Source organism: Vigna unguiculata, chromosome 3 (genome assembly GCF_004118075.2).
Source record: "Vigna unguiculata cultivar IT97K-499-35 chromosome 3, ASM411807v1, whole genome shotgun sequence".
Lineage (NCBI taxonomy): Eukaryota > Viridiplantae > Streptophyta > Magnoliopsida > Fabales > Fabaceae > Vigna > Vigna unguiculata.
In genome coordinates this window covers 22,092,361-22,115,830 of record NC_040281.1, presented here as the reverse complement: position 1 = coordinate 22,115,830, position 23,470 = coordinate 22,092,361, and the positions used below count along the sequence as shown (strand labels likewise).

The following is a 23,470-nucleotide window of genomic DNA, read 5'->3' as shown; positions in this document are numbered from 1 at the left end:
CATCCCCACCAGTAACGAGTATATACTCGTACCTGTGTTCGTATCCACTTTATTGATATTTCCATATTAATTAATTAATTTTTATAAAATAATAAAAAATTATGCTGAAGGAAACATAATATTATCAAATATATACATTATTAAATATTTATAAAGAAATATTTAAATGTCTTTTTACTTTCATTATTTAAATTTTAATAAAATTTCTTTTTTTATACATTAATAAAAATTAAAATACATCACTTGAACAAAATCATACAAAAATAAAGATTAAACTAATAATAATTTAAATTTAACATATATTTATCATCTTTTGAACTTCAATATATGTTAGATAGTGATAAAAAGATTCGTCGCGATTACATTAAATTATTATATTATAGTAAAAATTTCTTTATAAAATTGTCGTGATAAAACTATTCTTATGATAATGAATTAGAAAAAAAAGATAATTATATAAAATACAAAAATTAATTTTCTACATGATAAAAGTAAATAAAAAAATAAAAAAATAAAAAAATAAATAAAAATTATCACATGTGTGTCTTTAGAAATAATTTGATAGAGCATTAAATGAAACCGCAATAAAGAAAATAAATATATAATTAAGTGTATGATATAAGGTGAAAGATACGTGGGAGATTTAACAAAACTCTTCAAATATCAAATTAGTCGAACTGTTGAGAGATAATGAGTTGTTTAAATTAAACAAAATTTAATAATAATATAATAAAGAAGATAAGTTTTTTTTTTTGTATTACCTAGAAGATGAAAGGTTTATGTCATTGAACACTTAAATTGAGATTTAAACGTTCTAATGAGAAGAAAAAAACACAATAAATGAAATTATTAATTGACATAATTTAAATGTTAAAAAAACTAATTAACATAAATCATTTGAACATAATTGAACACATAATCAAAGAAAAATATTGTGAAGATGTGAATGAATTTTATTTAGATTTTTAACCTTTAATTATTAAAATATTCTAGTACCATCTTTTAAAATCCACACAACTCTTAGATTATTTTCTTGATTATCACACTTATTAATAGTAGTAGTTATCTTAACACAATCATGCTGAGTCATGCTGAGTAATTAATATTGTATGGTACGAGTAAATAATAATTTATTCATTTGGCAATTTTTATTAATTTATGAAAGGAATTGTGTGTTGTTATAGAGAAACTTATTTTAAATCTCTTAATCATTTTTAATTATAATATTTAAAATTTACAACATGACAAATATTTCTCAATTCACCTGGGATCTGACATTGTTCTGGGCATTTCCTACCTAACTACATTTTCTTTTTTTCTTATTTCAATTTTTTGATCTTCTGACTAATTTGTAATTAATTCTACAACATCCAATTTATTGCAAATTCAATTCCGCATATCTGTCACGGATTACAAAGCAAAGATTGGTCGTGAAACATACTTCTAACGACTATACAATTAATTAAACTAATGCATTTTCCATTTTTCAATGGATCTAACAACATCCCCATCATCTCCACATAACATCATACTTAAAGGGGTTTTCAAAAGTAGTAGTTTCCTGCACCTTTTCATGTTATTTAATTCCGTTTTTGTTCTTGAGAATTTTATTTTAAAGTAACGTAAGAAGGTGACTCAGTGAGGTGCAGGTGGTTGTTTTCGTAGATGAGCTCCAGTTTCCGGATACAAAAATATGTTTCCAGAATTTTATTTTATTTTATTTTCTGGAAATGACTTCTGGAATCCATTTTCCGGATAGTGACTTATCTCTTCCGTAACGCCCTTTCCGGACAACATTTTCTTCCTTCTGGAGTTCATTTTCTAGGAAGTGTTTTTCCACTCCCAGAATCTATTTTTTTGTGAGCCACATACCCCTTCCGGAATCTATTATCCGGACCACGTGTTACACTACTACACCTCCCCAAATCCCAAATCCCTTTCAAATCGTATAATTTGTGAAGTTTTAATTCAATATCAATTCACCCCTGATATTCCACCATGCACTAACGAAAACCAAAGTTTATTATCCCACTTACTGGCAAAGAAGACTAAGATAATTACCATCTTCAAGAAACAATATTTATCTCCCTCCCACCTTCAACATAAGTAGGTAGGCACCCCAAGTATCTTCTCACGGCCCAAAATTAACTACAAAAAAGTTTTGGTTTGCATTAAATAAAAACAAAAAAATCATACTGAATTCATCTTCTAATTTACTTTGAGAATAAAAAAAAATCTAAATGCAAACAACCTTACTTCAAAATTATTTTTGCAAATGTTCCTCCAGACTCACTAAAATGGCCCAGAGTTGCAAACTTTCGTTTCAGCAATGGCACATTTTCTGATAATTCATATTATATATCTGATTTGATCTAGAGTTTGGAGATTTACATATCTATGATATATATGTATATATACAATTAGTTACATCCTAGTCATGATTCATTAGACGATTCATCCCTCTGCTGGCGCATTCTAGCTGCCCATGACATGTTCCCTCCACCATCCTTGCTGCTACTTCTTCTCTTCAGCTCTGACAGTTGAGATTGCCACCGAGATTTCCATTCAGTTTTTTGCTCCACCACCTTTTCAAAACCAACAACTTTAATCAGTGACTAAATCAAATTAGTCTTCTACCCAAACTACCATGCCCCCCTTTTTCTCAAATTTAAATATACAAGTTTCATGAGAACAAGTCACAGAAAAATTAGACACCCCACCACCCAAATACAATGAATTTAAAGGTCCCCATCTCTTTAGAATGCATGATTCACGAATTCCCCTTGTAGGTCCTACTACTCATTACCACCATCAGGAAATGGCAAACATGAATAAAGAAATAATTAAGATCACAGTCCATCTCATTATTGTTGATATTTTTAATTATATCTTGGACATTGTTAACCTCTATGGACTTTTACTGTGCTGAAGAGCCAATTATTAGATGTTCTACAGGGAAATCATAATTATTCAGGTTTTGTGGTGGTGAGCAGGGAATGAAGTTGACATATTCAAAAACAATAAAGAAATGGAAAAGAGGAACAACCAATTCATATTTAATACCAGGAAAATGTTATAAGAAAGCCTCTGCCAAAAGTCCTCATACATGATTTGTGAAAATAGCCTGATTGGGTGTAGGTACAGTGCAGAAGTTAATAGACATTGCAAACATTAATACCAACTCGCAACAAGGACAAATCAAGTGCAGCTTTCATGAGCTGAAGAGGCAACTATACATTTAATATACCATAATGGCACTACAACACACAAGTGCAGATTCTGCAGTGATGAGCTGGGATTGAAGTCGACATCCTCAAAATGGAAAAAGGAATAATCCAGAATGAAAATAATAATAATAATAATAATCTATTTATGCCAGGAAACTTTCATGGGACCGTGTGTCATAGTACTCATAAATTGTAAGAATCTAAATTATGGATAACTGCAGAACAGAAGTCATATTTGTAATAGACATTAAACACTAATATGAGTTCTTAGCAAGAGGAATCTGTAACAGCACCATGAAAAAGAAATTTTAAAGAAGCAAAGTGACCCCTAGAACTGTGAATTTTTTCAACTTAAAAAAAGGCACAGAACAGAGGAAGAATTTGCCATTATCAAGTTATAACAAGAACCCAGAAATATCAAATATCAGAATTCAAAAGTACATGATGATTTATGAAACATATTCTCATTCCAGGTTAAAATTGTATGGTACTCCAAGTGTCAAATTCTTTGTTCAAGACTGAGATAGGGTAAACAAATTGGTAGTAAAAAAATCATCTGGAAATCCTAACATGTATCAAATCAGAACTTCAGACACACAGTGAAAATAGCCCAAATAAATTAGATATAAACGACGGATAGTGCTCAATGCTACAATTATACACTAGAAACTGACAAGAGAATTATCTACAAGAAACATTATAAGCCATATGTAATATATCACAAGTCAGAAAAAGAAGACAATCAAAACAACGACATGACCAAACATGTTCACACGGACTGTAAGTGCAAAGCCTCTTAACTTAAGAATTTAAAAAGAGTAAAAGAACAAGCAAACATGAATATGTTAAGTACTTGTTGCAAAGCAACGACTTTGGCACAAGTGATTAGTGTGTTGAAGGTAAAATCATTTAGCCACAGTTCAAGATCCTTGTGGTAAGGTTTTACATACCTACCGGCCAAGGCAAAGTTTTGGGACATGAAAAAAATTGTTAATGAAAATAAAAAATAACAGTAATGAAACAATCAAACAAGTAGCGCACTAATTAAACTTATCTTAATTATTTTCAACAACTTTGATGAGGATCGGGGAAAAAAGCGATTCCAAAAACAGAAAACAGAAGAGATGATTGAATCATGCGAATCAGAAGCCGGGCAATCACAGAATTGAAATCGGAAATCAAGCGATGGAGAGAAGTGTTTATGCAACCCTAGATGCAACGAGATGTACCTGATCGTGGTAATTGCGGCGTCTGCGGGCGTTGAAAGCGAAGTTAATACCTTTGGCCATGTCGTGATCGTACATGGCTCTTCGGGAAGGATCGGAGAGAGTTTCGTAGGCTTCCTGAACCTGAATAAACCGTTTGGTGTACTCCTCGACCCGACCCGGAGGAGACACGTCCGGGTGGTACTTTCGGGCGAGTTGTTTGTACGCGTTCTTGATCTCCATCAAGGAACCGGATTCGGGTATACCCAGAAGCTCGTAGAAGCTCAAATCCATCACTAGTCCCTCGTTCTTCAGGGTAGCCTTGGGAAACGCGATACGGGTGACGGGTCGGGTGGGTCTCAAGAACACCGGAGACACGGTGGGGACGCAGAAGCCACGGTGGTTGCTTCCGTGTACGGTTAAGCCATGACACCGCATTATTATTATTATTATTATTATTTATCTTTCTATCTGCTTTTCTCTCGCTCTTCTTACTTGTGTTTTGGTGCTGTTGCTCGTCATGAGTTATCGGTTTTATATGGTTCTGATTATTTATTTACTTTTATTTTTGGTTTTGGATTTTGTGATTGGTTTGTGGTTAGCTAGCTGTCATTTTAAGCAATAGAGAAATTAGTGGGAGGTAATGGTGTGCAGTTATGCAAATCCTGATTTTTAAACAGAGTCACATATTTGATACGACAGGACAACAAAAGATAATACAAATATGGGATAAAACCAGAAAAATTCGATGCTTATTAATTCTGTGTATAAATTGTAAAATTCTTCTACCACGTGATTGGATTAAAATCACTAATGGGAGAATGCATGCTCTAACAATAATAATAATAATGAGGAATAACAATTTTGAATGTTGTTCCTACACATTTTACGACAATAATATATAATACAAACAATAAATAACACTTTATTAATGGAAATTGACATTTTAGTAGAAGCGATACATGATATGGATAATAAATATTACGTCAAGTTTTATTATAATAAAAAATTTGATTAAATTGAAAATACTAAAAACAATATGAAAAGTTAAAAAATCTTAACAATAAAATAAAAGTGAAAAGGCTATTAAACCTATATTTCAAGATTTATCTTTTTATTTTTTTTTTGTCAAATTTTAGTATCGGAGGAATCAGGACTGAAAAAAACAGTAAACGTGTTAGGTTTATAACCACATATTTGGGTCAACTTTATAAAATGTAATCCTATTAACCTTTAATTCATTTATATATTATTTATAATTTATGTGAATTTTACGTGATATTGACATAAAATTAACGTCATTGTCAACTATAAATTATAATAGATATTACAAAATTTCTTTTTTTATCAACATTTATTGTGTTGACAAGTCTTCAAAATATTTGTTTTTTAGTCATTTAATATTATTAATTTTTATTTTTATTTATTTTGCTTTCACATGGTTCTAGCTTATTCTTTTATTCTTAATTTATATTTAAAATATTAATTTCTTTTTATATTATTTTTTATTTTATAATCCTAATAATTTAATCAATTAATAAAACTAAATATAAAAAATATATTTCAATTTATTTTAAAAAAAATTGTATATTTTATTAATAATACAAATTATTTAAACTGTGATGTAATAGTTTTATCTTAAAACAAATATCAATAAAAATTATATTTATCATTGTTATATTAAATTTTAATATACATATTTTTATTATTGAATATTCATTGTATTTTTTATGTAAAAATTAAATTGATATTACTTAATAAACAATTAACATTAATAATGTGTATGTAAAAAAATCATGTTATAAATTTTGTTTTATATTTTTTTAATTTACTTTTTTGCTATTTTCTACTGTAAAAGTTTATAAAACTAGTAAGACTGAAACAAAGGATAAAATATTTTAAAATATATCACTAATTTATTTATATTACTAATGTAACGTCCCATTTAAATATTAATTTAAAATAAATGTAACGTCTCACAAAATAATATAAGAAGCTAGTCATGGAGTATAACTACTACTCCTTACAGTTATTCTAAAAGAAATCAGAGTGAACTAGGGCATACCACGATGTCATTAACAAAGTATAATAAGAGATTAATAATATTTCATAATAAAGCCCAAAGACGAGACAATACATGGGTCGTAGCCCTAGAAGAAAAGCCCAAATAAGCGGAATCCAGCCCAGGCGGGCTATGCAGCGAAGTCACGATTCTCTTGTTGGTCACGAGGATCATCGCAAGAGAGAAGATCACACACACAATGATCAAACAAGCAAAGGGTAAGCTAGAGCAGAAAATGGTTTATCATACAGTTACATGCCATTTCACAGTCCAAGATGCATATGTCAATCAATCATGTTATGACTTGCAAACAATACACTAAGACTCAAGACACGACTCATTCAGATACATATAATTAGTCGGATTCAGCGAATGCTTGCACTTGTGGTTGCTTTTACTGCTCTACTGAGCTGCTCTATCGAGCTAATTGTCCCAATGTCTCAACCTCCACACACAAGGTTAGCCCTTAATAGGTTCCAGACCTCCTGCTACTCTCACCACTCAAGCTAGTACGCTCTACGTGAGACTAACTAACTCTTTAGAGCAATCCTTACCTTGAATCCTTACTAATTTATATAGATGGGGCATCACCATGAACTCCCACTAACAGGGCCATGGAATTACGTCCCGATCAACTGAGGCACCACCATGAGATCTCACCTAGAGATTCATGGAATTACGCCCTAACCAAGTGAGGCACCACGAAACTATCGTGGAATTACGCCCTAAACATACCAACATCATGTTTCATCCATTAATATAAAATCATATCTCATACCAACACCATACCACTTTCATTACCAACCATCCCATTTGTTTTACATGCCAAGATCGTGGTAACACATCAATCCAATTCTTTACCTCAGATATTTCATGCATATTCACATGCCTCATACTTTAAAAAGAGCAACCAATCAATCAAACAATCAATAACAACCATGTAAGGAAAACAGTGTGGCCTGCAACAGATATCGCTCAAGCCAGAAGCTCTCGCTCAGGCGAGAGGGGTGCCCTCGCTTAAGCTGCAGACTCTCGCTTAGGCAAGATCGCGATAGAGGTCCTGGGAGGTTTTGTGAACACTCGCTTAGGCGAGACCATCTTGCTTGAGCGAGATGGTCTTTTGCTCAAAACTCAATTTGCTCGCTTGGGCGAGTACTCAAGCAAAATTTCTGGGCGAGTTTCTGCTACTCTCACCTAGGCAAGATGAGCCCGGTTGGGCGAAAGTAGTAGTTCGCCTCTCTTATTTCACGTAATAGTGGCAACACACCAACATCAAATATTATTCAGTTCATATTCATCCATACTCAAGCATTATCCAGTCATATTAATCACAAACAAAGGTAAAACAACTAACATACAACCAAGATATGAAAACCCTAACTTTCCTTACCTGGAAAGAGCTAGCCCAAATGACTCGTATACCCAACAGTGAGCACCACAACTCCGGGGACAACTTAGTGAGCTAGAAAAAATAGCGGAACGGAACAGAACAAGGTCATTGAGGTGAGCCCCTAAGGAAATATGAAAATAAAGTTAGAGGAGAACTACTATGAGCTCAAAAGCAACTTACATGAAACGGAAAAGCTTGAGCTTGCTTGGAGAGGGTTAGGAATCAAACCCTAGCAGAGGTTCGCAACTGCTCAAAGAGGGAGTAAGGGAAAATTGTTTTTTTCTAAAATGAGGTGAATGAGTGGGGTTATGGCAAATTAGGGTCTTTGGCTCCCTATGGGCCAGCCCTAGACCCAAATGATTTGGGGCTAGGCCCTTTAATTTTTTTTAGGGCAGAAAAAAGAGTTTTACAACTAATGTTTTTATATTGTCATTGAATCTTAAAATTATATTTTTTTAATGAATAAAATTTTTTATCCTTTTCTCTGCGTTGTTATTCTTCTTGTGTTTTCTATTTATAATGATCACTTAATTAGTGTGAGTAAATGAGGATGTAGCAGTTGGACCAGTCAAGAACGAGAAAGATGCAATAGTAGCTTGCATTCATGTAATCTTTTGTAATAAGCTTTTGAAAACACTAATTAAATGAATTTTGTTATTGTACATCATTGTTTCAGTATATCTTATATGGATGAGTGTGATAGTAGTTATATGTCAGTAATTATATGCTTTATGATTATCAAGTTACGAAATTTCTTTAATAATTTTGTTATTAAATGGAATGTTACAATGTATTGGATAATTTGTTGCTTTTTTATTTGTTTTATTCAATTATTATTTGTTTTCACACCGCCGAGATTACAATAATAATTGAAATTTATGACTGTTCTTGTGTGTGGAACTGATCTGTCCTGCAAGGTGTGGTCCTGCCCTGTCATTACGGTTGAAGAGTGTTCGGCTTTCGTATGAACGTCCTTGCCTAATCTAGAAAGAGAGAAAGAGGGGGAGCGGGTATCTGCAAGTACTCCTATGTTCAAGTCAGTAATCACGAAGTATATGAGTTCTTTGATTATTACATAGAGATCAAGATGTCCTCGTAACCATTATATGGTTAAGCGAGTTAATTGCTAATTAATGTCTTTCCATATGGTCAAGTACTATATCATAGCTTAGCCTTTTAGGCTCTCAAGGTTCCTAATCACCAACATGGTCGAGTACTACTCAACTCTCTAACATGCACTTGGTCTTCTAAACTTTTAATAAATCATATGATCGAGTACTACTCGACTCTCTACCATGCACTTACTCAATCTTATACCATACAATATGATCGAGTACTACTTGATTCTCTACCATGCACTTACTCAATCTTATACCTGACAATTACTTTAAAAATTATTTTAATTGATTATAAAAGAGAATATATTAATAATATATACATAAAAACAACAAAAGACTTGCATTAACTGATACAAATTATTGAAATAGAGTTTTAATTCTAATCACATATTAGTTGTATTTGTTCTGATTTTCTTTTATCATGAGTTATTGATACTTTAAATTGATTAGATGCATTGATTGGCCGAGATATGCCGAGAATAGTCAAAAGCAAACTTCTTCATAAACATTTTATTAAAACTATAATTGATTTTTAACTTTTTTTTTCGAACTAATTTGAATTGATTTAATTTGTTTTCCTTAAAGAATTTCTGAAAAGTTTCTCTAAGTATAAGATAAGAATGATAAATCTATGTGTGGTCACTGGTCATTTTAAAAGTAGGTATTTCATATCAGACTTGTTCTTTTTAAAAGAAAAAAAAAAGTTAGATGGTTGTTAGATAGTTTACCTACTTTTTATTATTATCTTAATCACTTGAATAAATAAATAAATAACAGCGTGACTATTTGGTACAGAAATACTCGTTAGAAATCACGCGAATATGAATTGTTTGTTTCTTTTTTTATTGGACACGCCTGTGATTTGAGAATTAAAATGAAGTTAAATCATTTGGAAGAAATCAGTGTTATTTGGTGATCATCGTGCTGTTAATTCATAAGCTCTATCCTTTTCAATAAATACAGAAAGTTTTTATTTTTTATGCACAAATACTGCATTTTGATATTTGTTTTTTGGCATATGTATTTTTTAAAACCAAACCTATTTAAAATATTATCACATATTAAATATATTATTAGATCTCTAAACACATAGGAAGGCATTTTATTTTATAGAGGAAATAAAAGTCAGATTAAAAATAAATATGTCTTAAAATAAATTAATCTTTAGGTGTTAGTTAAGAGGAGACTTGATTGTTATTAAATGAAAAAACATCTATCATTGACTTATAAGTCATAATACAATAATAAGTACGCTAAATAGTTAATAACATAAAAGACAAGCCATTGATATCATGAGGAACAATGTGTATAATCTACACGTGAATTTTTACTAAAAGCTAAAAAATGAAAAAACAGGTCCAGCAGAAGCTGTTAATTACCTCCAAATTCAAACTTTGGCTACCAAAACAAGTATATATCTTAATCGTAAGTACTTCCAAATTCAAAATGTCATTAGGGAAAAAACATCTTAAACGTAAATCTCAAAATGAAAATCCACACATATTTTACTATGTAATATTTTGTCCATAAATTAATGATATTAGAATATTTTTTTCTTAAAAAGTCCTGTTCGTAACAACTTACTTATCTATTAAAGATATTACTAAATATTTACATAACTGCGTATATTAAATAATTATTTTATATTTTATGAATATACAAATATAATTTATATATATATATATATTAAACATTCGTCTAAGTCCGTTTTTCTTGAAAATGAAAAATTTTTAGATCAATAATTTTTTTAATCATTTAATTTTATATTTTGTTATATATATATATATATATATATAATATAAATAAAATAAAATAACAAGTTTATCTTTTGTAACATATATTTTATATATGTTATATATGTTATATATCTCATATTTTCATAATTTTTAAAATTTTTTAACACTCATAATATTTTATATTGTAATATGATTCTTAAAATTTCATAAATCCGTATCTTAATTAAATAAAATGAATGTTTAATATATATATATATATATATATATATATATATATATATATATATTTTAGGAGATAAAAAATGAATCGAATCGAAGAAAAATAGGCAGTGAGGAAAGTGAAAGTATACAAAAGGGTCAAATAAAGGAATGAGACTCATGTAAAGTATACCTCTTGAGAAACTTTTGTCAATGGAGTGGGTGGAGTAAACGCGAACATTGTATCTACATTACTTGAGAGATTAGTCGAAGACACCACTGTTAGACTCTCTAGTCTCGAATGATTATCTAAGGTTACGAATGAAAAATTAATGCAATGCTATAATTGAAAGTAAACACACTGAATTCAACTAAAGAACCAAAACATGAAATTATAAATTAAGCCAACCTAAAATAACGAAAATACTGAAATTACTAAACATAACTACCTAGCTTATGTTTTATTGGATTTTCACTTATAAATGCAATCTAAGACAAGAATTAAACTGTAAACACAAAAAACAGTGTAATCCAATAAATATGAACAAAAATTGAGTAAAATTGAAAATTAAAGCTTGAAAAACGTAAATTGCGAAAACGTCTAACTGTACTGAACTAAGTCAACTTCAAAAATTGTCTAATAGTGTGTTTGGACAAGGCAATTTAAGAGAGTAATTAATTTGTTTAGAGATTTTGAATTTTTTTTGAAGTAAAAAATGACTTATTTGGATGAAGAAATTAAGAGAAAATTGAAATTGAGAAATTTTAAAAATACATTTCAAATAACTAAAATACTAGAATTTGAAATTCACTCAAACAAGAAGAAAATTGAAACTCTACAATTTATGGAAGTCCTCATTGTTCAAGATGAAAAAAGGTTGAGGCCGACTGACAATCGACCAGGATCGACTCCGTCGAATTCAGTCAAATTTTAATTAGTGCAAACTTGGCCAAAATTTGGTCTAAACTGACATGGCTAAGTTCGGCCAAATTTCAGTTAGTACCGACTCCACCGAATTCGACCAAGTTCGGCCATATTTTTGCTAGGGCCAACTCGACCGAATTCAGTCGGGGCCGACTCAATCAAAATTTTGTTGGGACTAACTCGACCAAATTCAGCCAAGTTACGAGCAAATTTTGGTTAGGGACGATTTGACCTAATTCGACAAGAGCAGACTCGACCGAAATTTGACCAGTACTGACTCAAGAATTTGGTCAAATTTGACAAGTTCATCCGATTGAAATTTGGCCAAATTTGACAAAGTTGACCTTGGCCGAAATGTGGTTGAATTAGGCAAAGTCAACCTTGACCAAATTATATTGAAACGACCTCGAGCGAAATTTTGGCCAAATATGACATAGTTGACCTTGAGATAAATTCGATCGAAATGACCCCGTTTGAAATTCAGCCAAATTTTTTTGAGTTGACCTTGACGGAAATTTCACAAAATTTGGTCGAGTCAACACCAACAGAAATTTGGCCGAGACGACATCATTCAAAATTTGGCCGAATTCACCCAAACCGAAGATTTGAAATTTAGTTGAGTTAGCCCCAACTGAAATTCAGTCAAGTCGACCCTGACCAAAATTTAGCCGAGTCGACCCTATTCGAATCCCACTGAGTCGTCCCCGGTCCAAATTTGCATAATGCGGCGGAGTTGGCCTAACCAAAATTCGACCAAATTTGACCAAATCGACCTTGGTGGAATTCGACTGAGTCGACCCCGACCTAAATTTGGTTAAATTGGACTGAGTTTACGCCAGCCAAAATTTGACTGAATTTAAATATTTTAAGTTGACTCTTATATTTTTTAAATTTAATTTCAAAATTTTATATATTAAAATAAGTATTGTTAAAATAAATTTTTACTCATAAGAAAAATTCAATTATTTTATCCAAACAAGAAATTGAAATGTAAGCTATTCTAATTAGTCTATCAAAACAGATTATTTAGAAAATTTAGAAAATGAAAAGAATTCAATTGCAAGAATTTCAAATGATATATATATATATATATATATATATATATATATATATATATATATATATATATATATATATATATATATATATATATATATATAAATCTTTTGTAAATATTTAAATGACATCCAAACACAATGTAAGAGTAATTTATTCTAGTATGATTTTGCATGACTTTGCAAGGTAAGAGTAATTTTTGAATCGATGTTAGCTTTCAAGTTGATGACTTTGCATTCCCTACTTTCTAGTATGATTCAACACTAAAAACTAGTGTTGAAAGACAAAAAAGGTTTTAATTACACAAACTCAAGTTCTTGCATTGGTTTAGTAAAAAAGAATGAAGAAGAGATGCTTAATCGATACAATTTCATTGTAATGTAATAACAACTAAAAATAAAAGAGGCAAACGAAATTGTAATTATTGGAAAGTAAAGAGTATGTACTATTCTTCAAGAACTCCACTCCAAGCTCACTTTGTAGTGATGAAATTGAAGAACTCTATAGAGAGAATGCTCTAATTCTATGAAAACTATAAATTTGCATACTTATATAGCTAGCTACTTAAGACATTGCCTATAATAGGTCATCCTAGTACCAAAAACAAGTTAGCTTGAGGTGCATTCAGTCATGATAGTGTGTTTTTGCTCCCACTTCTCTTGGTGGCAAGTCCCCATGTAAACTATGCCAAGTGTCACTAACTACTGCATGTCAATCAACTCTTCATTGACCACTTGTCCAAGTAAAATTGCTAGTTGTTCGATATCCAAGTCTAGTTGGACAACATCTTATTCATTTATTCCAGCGTGGCAACATGCTTAGCTAAGCACCAAAGTGGAAGCATGTTCATTTATCCAGAGTGGCAGTAGACTTACAAGTCTTCACAGAAGCTACATTTTCTTCCAATTTTACTAATCATCTTAGCCAACTCATGTTCAGGCCAATTACTCTCTCAAGTGAACTGCTCATCTTCAAAAATCACACCAAATTAATACCATTATCTTGCACATCAAAAATTTATTAACATACTATATCTACAGGTAATATACAATTAATGCTACTAAGAAAAAAACTAAATTGAATGTAAATGTAAGCTATATTACTACTTAAACTATACTACAAAAGTATATCTAATTAAAGAACTAAACTAAAATGTTCTAACAAAGGCTAATCTAATGAAACTTAGGAAAAACTAGAACTATCCTACTACTCTGAACCAAATTTGAGTTAAAAACTAATAGTTAAACACTAAAACATTTCTAAAGAGATGCAAATGGTCTAGAAAAAGCACATGAAAATGAGTGTCATCACACCCCCCACTTAAACCATTGCACTCCTAGGCAATAAAAAAACTAAATGAAAAAGTAACCTACAAAACTAAGCAATACTAAACTCATGGATTTGTACAAGACTTGTGTGACTATTCTAGTTCAAAACTAAAACCAACAAAAAGTCATCAATATGAGTTTTCAAAGTTCCAACTAGCTAAACATAATTACAATCACCTTCATTAAGTAGTAGGCAATCTAAAATAAGCTCACAACCAAGGTTAACCTCTCCAAGAGAAGTGTATGCACTCAAGCTCTCAAGTGTTTTAGGTTCAATATATAATTCTCAGTACAACATGCAAACTAGCACTGTCATAAGCTTATGAAGCCTCTAATTAACACCCATTGGCTTAGATGAAAAATCAAGATCCATAGAACTTTAGACTCAGCTTGTAATGTGGCTAGGGGTATATGTGAGGTAAAAAGAAGGAGAATTAAAGGCTGAAATCAAGAGAGGTGGGATGGAATTAGGTGGAAAATGGGAAATTCAAATGCAGATTCAGAAAAATAGAATAACATTATTATTTTTTTGTACATTTAACCTCACTTTCTTTTTTCTTTCTTTTCTTTTTCCATTTTTCTTTCTTTTCTATTCTCTTTTCTTTTCTTATCAAAATAGAACAGACTCATCTTTTTAAAAATTTTCAGCTTTTGCTCAATCTTTTTATTAAAACTGTTTCAGCTCATTATTTGTTATCAGCCACCATACTAGTTCAAACCTCCCTCACACTTGAATTTCACAAACTCCTTAGCATAACCTAAGACATCACACACCTCGAGGATAGGGTATATTCCTTTTTTTTCTATTTCAAGGCTTGTAGTGAGCTCAAATCAACAAAGAAAAAGGTAAATCAAGCTCAAAAGTCAGGTTCAATGGCATTTTTGTACAGGGTAAGCTTTATTTGGCTAATGGCTAATCAATAAACATGGCATATGTCCTTTCAAGAGTGTAAATCCAAACGATTACTGAAAAAAGAGTCATCACAAGTTTTGTAGTACCAACTTACATGTGTGAATGATAATAAAAGAAATCAGGCACAAGTCTCACAAAGGTAGAATCTGTCAAACTGGATTTAGCTTTACTTTTCATACAAAAACTACTCAACTCTAGTGAAGGAATCATACAAACAACCTACTAAGAACTTATTAACTTAAACTAAAAAATCCACAAATCAGTAACAGTTATGGACCAAAACAACAAACAAGTAAGTATACAAATCCTAAAAACTTATCCAAAAACTTCAAAACATTTATCTAAGAAAGTTTAAAACCATTAAAGAAAGACAAGAAATGAGTCAACATCTAAAAACAACAAAGGAATGAGAAATTCATTGTCAAAACTTGAAGCAAAATGTTGAAAAAAAAAAATGCTAAGCGAAACTTAAAACAACAAATGAAAATCTAAGCAACTATCTAAACAAACTTAAAATATCAAAGTACAAAAAAAAAAACTAGAATCTACTTAGAAACTAAGAAAACAAACTACTAGGGATATTACCGTAACACCCCTATCTAATTATCTGACACATGTCCAATAATTAGGTTTTTTCGTCATTTTGGTACCATTTAACCAACTGAAAACGTTATTACTGTTTTGTCCCTGTTTTCTACTCCGTAGTGAATTTGTGTTTGGGTATTTGGTAATTTCGCCAACTTTTAAATGCATCTGAAACTGATTTGACCACCTTTCATTTCGAAGCAGAGGCTTGGTTTGAATGCAGAAGCTTGCTTTGGAAGGAAGTTTACGTGATAAATATGGAAGAAGTTGTGTTATTAGTTTTTGTTTGTTGTTTTCCAGTTCTTTTTTCCTTCCATTTTTTATCCTTACTCCAGGTATTTCTGTATATTTTCTGTGTTGCAATGTTTATGGGTAATGATAGAATGATATTTGGAAGGAAGTTTACGTGATAAATATGGAAGAAGTTTTGTTGTTTGTTTTGCAGTTCTTTCTTCCTTTCGTTTTTTAACCTTACTCCAGGTATTTCTGTATATTTTCTGTGTTGCAATGTTTATGGGTAATGATAGAATATTTGGAAGGAAGTTTACGTGATAAATATGGAAGAAGTTTTGTTATTAGCTTTTGTTGTTTTTTTCTGTAGTTGTTTCTTCCTTTCGTTTTTTAACCTTACTCTAGGTATTTCTGTATATGTTCTTTGTTGCAATGTTTATGGGTAATGGTAGAATGATATGAAAAGTTTTTTTTAGCATTGTTTATAAAGGTTTCAGAGGTTTTTTTTGTTGATTTTTTTTTTGTTCATGATACGTACTCCAGTTTATATTTCTGTTCTTGCATATCCATTTTTTTTTTACTGTTCATTGTTTCCGTTTTGCTTTTAAGTAGTTTGATATTTTTATTTTGTAGTTAATGGTTGCTATAGTTCTTTGTTGTTTTTATTTTGTTGTGTTTATTTGAATATTTTCTGTTGTTTGTTTTTCTTACAACAAATATTTTGATGTTTTATTTTTTTCCAATTTTTTGGTGTATTTTAGGAAGTGCAATGGCGAAGAAGCTGGATATGATTAAAGATATTGATGGTAAGAGGGAAACTCTAAAGCTAGCAGTTAGAGTTGTTGATCATTGGTATGTTCAATCCCGTGATTCTACTCTTCAGTTGGAGATGATTATGATGGATGAAAATGTAAGTATTTCATCAGTAAACCTTTTAATTTTTTGATGTCTTATATATTTTAATTTGTTATGTTGATTATTTATTGTAGACGGACAAAATACATTGCATTGTTCGCATGAAGGAGTTTCATTTATGGGATAACAAGTTGATTGAGGGAGAAACATATATCATGCACAATTTCAAGATACTGAAAAATGAAGGGCAGTACAGGGTATGTGAGCATCCTTACAAGTTACTGTTTATTGGTGCTACATCCATGAAGTCGCAAGCTCTTGCTAAACTTCCAATGAAGGCTTACACCTTTAAAAGTATAAAAGAGATTGTTAGTGGCAATTTTATTCCTGATTTGCTGATAGGTATGAGAAATATGATGACTGTTTTATTTTAAACAAATTTGTGTATGATAGTCATACTAACCCTATTTTATATATTGTGTCATTGAGATTTGATTGGTGTCGTTAAGAATGTGAGAATCAAGCCTTAGTTCAAAAATGTACACTCAAAAAATGTGGTGTTTACTTTGGTGGATCTGAGGTAAAATAATATAATTGTACTATAATATTCTGTGTATATTTTGATTTATTTGAACTGAAAAATTTTTTTTGTTGCAGTGGTGCTGCAATTTGTTGTACATTGTGGGATGATTATTGCAAGAAGTTTGTACAGAGGTTCAATGAGCTACCTAATTCGGAGAAGCTTGTGGTTATCATTACTCAAGCTAAAATCAAACCAGCTGCAGGTACATTTCTTTATGAAACATCTTTTTCCTTCACTATGATTTTTCTTTTTTGTAACATTGGTTTTCATATGTAGGTGAATGGCCAGTTAATGTTTCTAATACATGGAATGGTACAAAGTTGATCATGGAAAATGATTTTCCTCAAATAGTTGATTTTAAGAAACGAATGAAAGAGTAAGATATTCAAATACCCAAACAAAAACTTGGAAATATTAAACCATGTTAATTATTTGAACTTGTATTCGAATGATTTTTCATATAGTAAAAATAGTGTAGTTGATTTTGTATTTTTTATTTGATTTGCAGAATTGATCCTGATGAGGTGATATTGAGTCAATGTGTAAGTCAATTGACTCAGTCTTCCCAATATACTGATGCTGAACGTTTTGTATATAAATGTTTAGTAAAAAGTTTGTTTAAAATCCCATCAATGAAGAAGGTATGAAAGCAAGTTTTGAGGAATAACTTTATTTCATTTCTGTTGTTTAAAGGATTTTAACTTAAATTTTTTCTTTTGATATAGGAAGTTGTATGTGTGACTGTTGCAACGACTATTAAGTTTAACTTAGATAATGAGGGCTGGTATTATTTGGTTTGCAACAATTGCAACAAAAGGACTTATGAAGCAGTTTCTTTCAAGTGCACTTATTGTGATAAGGATAATGCACTGCTTGTTTTCAAGTTGGTATATTGTTATATTGTATTTTACATTATGTGATCTATCTTAGTTGTTAATTGTAATTTTTGTTTACTTTCTAGGTATAGGCTCCAAGTCCAGGTCTGTGATGATTCAAACAATTATGCTATTTTTGTTGTATGGGACCAAGAATGTAGCAACATCATTGGGTTGTCTACAGCTGATTTGCAGAAAAGAATGATTGAGGTCAACTTTTTTATATTTTGCATTGTTTATTTTGTATATGCTATTAGTGGTGTGAAAAAAAATGGTTTTTATATTATATTGTTGTCAATTACTGCTATGAAATGAAATTTGTTTTATATTATATTATTGTTAATTACAATAGGTTGGTGAAGATGACCCCCTTTGCTTTCCTGATGCATTGGATATAATGCTAGGCTGTACCTTTGCATTTAAAGTTCGAACCCAACCAAGAACTAAGTGTGCATTTGTCATTAAAGTTTCAAATGTTTCAGAAATAGTGACACATGTTAAAAGTCTTATCCCTCCACTTCAAGTAAATATTAATTTTGAAATGATTTATATATTTCTTCCTGTATGAATTACATGTAAATGTAAAATATTTTGATGTGTATTTGTATATGTAGATTGGTGATAGTACTGATAAATGCAGTATGGATTTGGTATCTGAGAGTTCCAGTGTTACGGTAAGTATATTAAGGTGCAGTTTTCAATTTTTTCTTAATCCGAATCATAGTTTTTAAGTAGATATTACCGAAATTGATCTGTGATTTTGTTCGTTTTGTAGATTTCAGAATTACATGGGAAAGCTATTTGTAATTTGGCTGCAGACACTGATACTGATATAGTATATTCGTATTCAATTTTCTTTATTCATAATGTAAATTATAGAGTATTTGACATGATAATTTTTCTATTCTTAATTTTGTAGATGAGTTTGAGTGCAACTGGTGATAATGATTCGGATTATGTTGTAATTGAAACTCCAAGAAAGAGGTTATTGCCATGTAGTGAAAATTGCAATGAATCTTCTCAGGACATGGATTCTGCTCAACTATCCAGCACTAAGATGAAGAAGCTTATCAAAAAGGAGAAAACGTAAATTGATTTACATGTTCTGATTTGTATATGTTTGATGAATATAATTTTATGTGCTTTAGAACAGTTATGGTTAAGCACTTTTTAGCTATATATGTTCTGTAAATTAGGTTAAAGTACATTGTGCTTGATTCTGTTATGTTTTGTTTGATGTTGGACTCATTCCCAAATATATGTATGGAAACATCTTCCAACAGTATATAGTAGACGATTGATAAAATTATAGGTACTAACATTCAGTAAAGGGATATACATGGTTGATAATAAAGGAAATTAAATTAAGTAGGTATGTATACATACAGAATCATATATAGTCTTTCAAAAAGCAAATAAAAAAAGGCCTTAAACTATTATCAAACTTAACATATAAACATTTGTAGTACATTAAGTGATTAAAACATGAATTGTGCTTGAACGGTTTTTGTCAACTCCAAACATCAGTTTGTTTCCAGCTTCCAAACCATTATCAACGCAAAATTGTTTCCACCCTCGAGTTATGTAGCATTCCATACGCGATCTGTTACTACATCTGATATTGCATTCCCATAAACCACCATTTTCATTGCTGAGGTTATACACTTTCTGATTCCTTACCAAGGCTACATCAACAAATTGTGCATCCAAGTACTGTAAATGAAATTGAGAATATGTCAAGTAATTTTATAAATTCATATAACAAAATAAGTTCAGAAGCAATGAAACTTACCAGTGATGATGAGCGAATATCATTTTCAGTTAATGTTTTCTTTGTTGAAAAGTAAAATGGATTTTCATCATTGCTTTCCATTGTAGTACTACAACTATCAGTTTATTTCATCACCAGCCAAATCAAATATCCTTACTAGGAATTTGTAATCTCCCATGTAAGTTAGCCTCATTACATGATCATTCTTGATTTCATAGTACTTAACAAACTCTGGAATTCCCTTTCTAATATAACGCATATGCAAGAATCCTCTTGCAATGGTAATTTCGTGGATGTTTCCTACTGAGTCAATCATCTCAAAGTTATCAGACGCAAATGTTGGTCCCCAAAACCGTGAAAATGCATCAGCAAGCATTATAAATTCCTGTAGCATAAATAACTCCTCTTTATGTTTAATATGAAATCATTGTAAACCAGTTACATATGAATAATATTGATGCGATAATGTTACATGTTGTATCGATAATTTGATATTGAAACAGTTGAAGAATCTGGGCAATGGGATTTGTGGTGGGACATCAGTCGGATTTTTCAGAGCAGGGTATTGTATTTTAGTCATGTCTATATCAAAAATCCTTAAGTCAAACACCCTGTTTCCTAAATATTTGACTGCAACATAATAGTTGTCTTTGAACTTGTAAAAACTTGCTATTTCATAACCTCCACAAAAGAAGTTTTTAGGCACTGAACTTTCACCTATGCGGACAACTAACTTATTTCCTCTTGGGTCCACTAAGTAGTTTAGATTGTGTCTAACTTCTTTTGACCAGTAAACAAAGAAATCATGGTCAAATTGAATGTATTCCTGTAATATGTATGAAGTAAAGGAATGAAACATTATGAACGTAGTACAACTGTCTGATGTAATTTTTGCAGATAATAAACCAAGAAAAAAACAATCTTTCCAAATGGGTTCGAGTATATTCCTTTTTCTATAGAAAATGCATATTATAATGGCCGCTCTGCAAAAAATCCCATATATATACACCTTTTGCATTTGCTTTCTGATATCAGTGGTTGAAAACAGATGATACATAATTTAAAGCAAAGAAATCAAAAATTTACCTTTGTTGGATTAAGAACTGAAACCCAGAATGGATGGCAGTACATCATGGCCTTCCGAGAAGATGAAGCCATTGAAAAAAAAATTGAAATGCAGTGCAGAATGATTAGACAATGGAAACCAAAGAACTCGAAGGACATGACATAAATATTAAACTTTAAAAAAAATTACCGTTTGAAATGACGGTTGGTAATGAAATGTCAGTGTAGTTAATACTCTGACCTTTTAATTATTTAGTTTAACTTTTAAAAACCAAGAAAAACTGAGCACTCATTGCATATACTAATTTCATTAAATTGACATGACAATATATGAAATAGATTTATGTAAAAAAAATCCATTGTTTTCTTTATTTGGTGCCATTTTAATTGACTAATTCCAATAACTACAACATAAAACATGTAAGTTATGTGGTCTGCAATGAAGGGATGATACTTTGCAGAAGCAACAAAAAGAATGAAACTACTACAATGTCTATGAAAATAAAAAGTAATACTAGACAGCCTTGAGGTTTTTTTTTTTTTCCTTTGAAAATATAATTGTACATTTTACAATATGCATTTATTGTTCAGTTTCTTTGAATAAATTTTTTTAAAATTTATTCTGAGGTTAGTGTTGGATATTGAAAAACACAAGAATGGATGCTGATAAAAAAATATCCAAGATTTCTTGCGCCCAAGCAAGATTGAAGCGAAAAATGATATTGAAAGAAAACAGGATGAATAAGAAATGTGGTAAACAGTTTGATATATTTTCTAAAAGCCAACATGCTAGAACATTGTGTACTCCACTCTCTGATGTTACATATAATTTTTTGGCTGGAGAAGACTTAACAATTCTGGAAGAGTACAATGTCATAAAGATAGACATGTAGTTCCAGATAGTAATGCTTCTCATCGACAAAATCTATTGCTTAGGTTTCAGATGGTTTTTTCAGAGCAGGAAAAAGGCAATCAATGCTCATTGAATAAGAGTAGTACTTGTGAACAATCTTCCTTAACTGCATCTCATTTTCATATGGCTGAAGAAATAAGTCAAGTTAGTAGTAATGCAGATACTGCAGACAATGGCCAAGGTATTAATTAATTTATATACTAGTAAATTTTAATATTCATTAATTCTTACTATTTTATATTATGACAGTTGAACAGAGCGTTAAAATGCGAAAAAGTCAACAACATCGAAAGAAAAAAACATATACAACTTTGGACACTGACTATTCCATACAATTAGATGAAAGATAAGATATCTACTAATTACATCCTTTACTTTACTATATTATTGGTTTTTTATATATGTTTACTAAATAAACAATACACATTCACTTCTTATGCAGATATAGATGACCTAGTATACATGTGCCCCTATTGTAAAGCATACATGTGGTATGAAGAAAGGATAGACAAGCATAAACATTTTGCAATTCCAAAGTTTCATTTGTGTTGTGGAAATGGAAAAGTGCAGTTACCTCTATTGAAGGATGCTCCTACTGTTTTGAAGCAATTATTGTTTGACTCCAATAGTAGAGAAGGAAAAAATTTCCAACAACATATTCGTACATATAATATGATGTTTGCTTTTACATCACCAGGTGCCAAAGTTGATAACAGCTATAACAATGGTCATGGTCCAACCAACCTAAGGATCCAAGGGCAAGCTTGTCATAGAATAGGTAGTTTGCTCCCACCTGCAGGACAAATGCATAAGTTTGCTTAGTTATATATTTATGATACTGAAAATGAAACACACAACAAAATCCAATCGTTAATGTACGTCAAGCTAAAGTTTTTTTATATTACCAATTTGATATTTTGATGCTGTATTAATTAAGATTCTATTCATTTTCAGAAATGACAACAAAATTGATGTAGATATTGTAAAAAAATTGACAAAAATGTTAGATGAATACAATGTTCATGCAAAATCATTTTGAGTTGCTAGAGACCGTTACAGAGAACAACCTTTCCATGACCTTAAATTAAGGCTAATTGCTGATAGGAATAAGGATGGAAAGTTATATAATATACCTAGCGTTTCTGAAGTAGCAGCACTAGTAGTTGGTGACGTTGATAGTGCTTCCCCGAGAGATATCATAATGGAAAATAGAAGTGAAAAATTGGAAAGAATTAACGAAATTCATACGAGCTACCTAGGATTCCAATATCCTTTACTATTCCCATACGGAGAAGATGGTTATAGGCATGATGTTATTCATCGAGTCACAAGTACTTCAAAAAACATGAAAAGAAATCGCTTGACAATAAGGAAATGGTTTTGCTTTCGGATTCAGAGTAGAGAATTAGAAGCACAGACACTACTAAGATCTAG

The 23,470-nt window shown here is 30.8% G+C and overlaps 2 protein-coding genes across 2 annotated transcripts; one reads left to right on the top strand and one right to left on the bottom strand.

The window, feature by feature from the left end:
• Nucleotides 1-2,225: 2,225 nt before the first annotated feature.
• On the bottom strand, nt 2,226-4,954 carry LOC114178909 (chaperone protein dnaJ 20, chloroplastic). The gene is made up of 2 exons (XM_028065056.1): nt 4,457-4,954; nt 2,226-2,585 (listed from the first exon to the last, which is right to left on the bottom strand). The coding sequence occupies exons 1-2, from the start codon at nt 4,868-4,870 to the stop codon at nt 2,436-2,438; spliced, it is 564 nt and encodes a 187-aa protein (XP_027920857.1). The 5' UTR covers nt 4,871-4,954; the 3' UTR covers nt 2,226-2,435.
• An 11,789-nt stretch (nt 4,955-16,743) lies between these two features.
• Nucleotides 16,744-19,377, top strand: LOC114175155. Its single transcript, XM_028059924.1, has 11 exons — nt 16,744-16,884; nt 16,964-17,112; nt 17,487-17,614; nt 17,689-17,788; nt 17,921-18,053; nt 18,138-18,196; nt 18,374-18,497; nt 18,640-18,810; nt 18,902-18,961; nt 19,063-19,122; nt 19,207-19,377. Exons 1-11 carry the CDS (start codon nt 16,744-16,746, stop codon nt 19,375-19,377), a joined length of 1,296 nt encoding a protein of 431 aa, XP_027915725.1.
• The last annotated feature ends 4,093 nt before the right edge of the window (nt 19,378-23,470 follow it).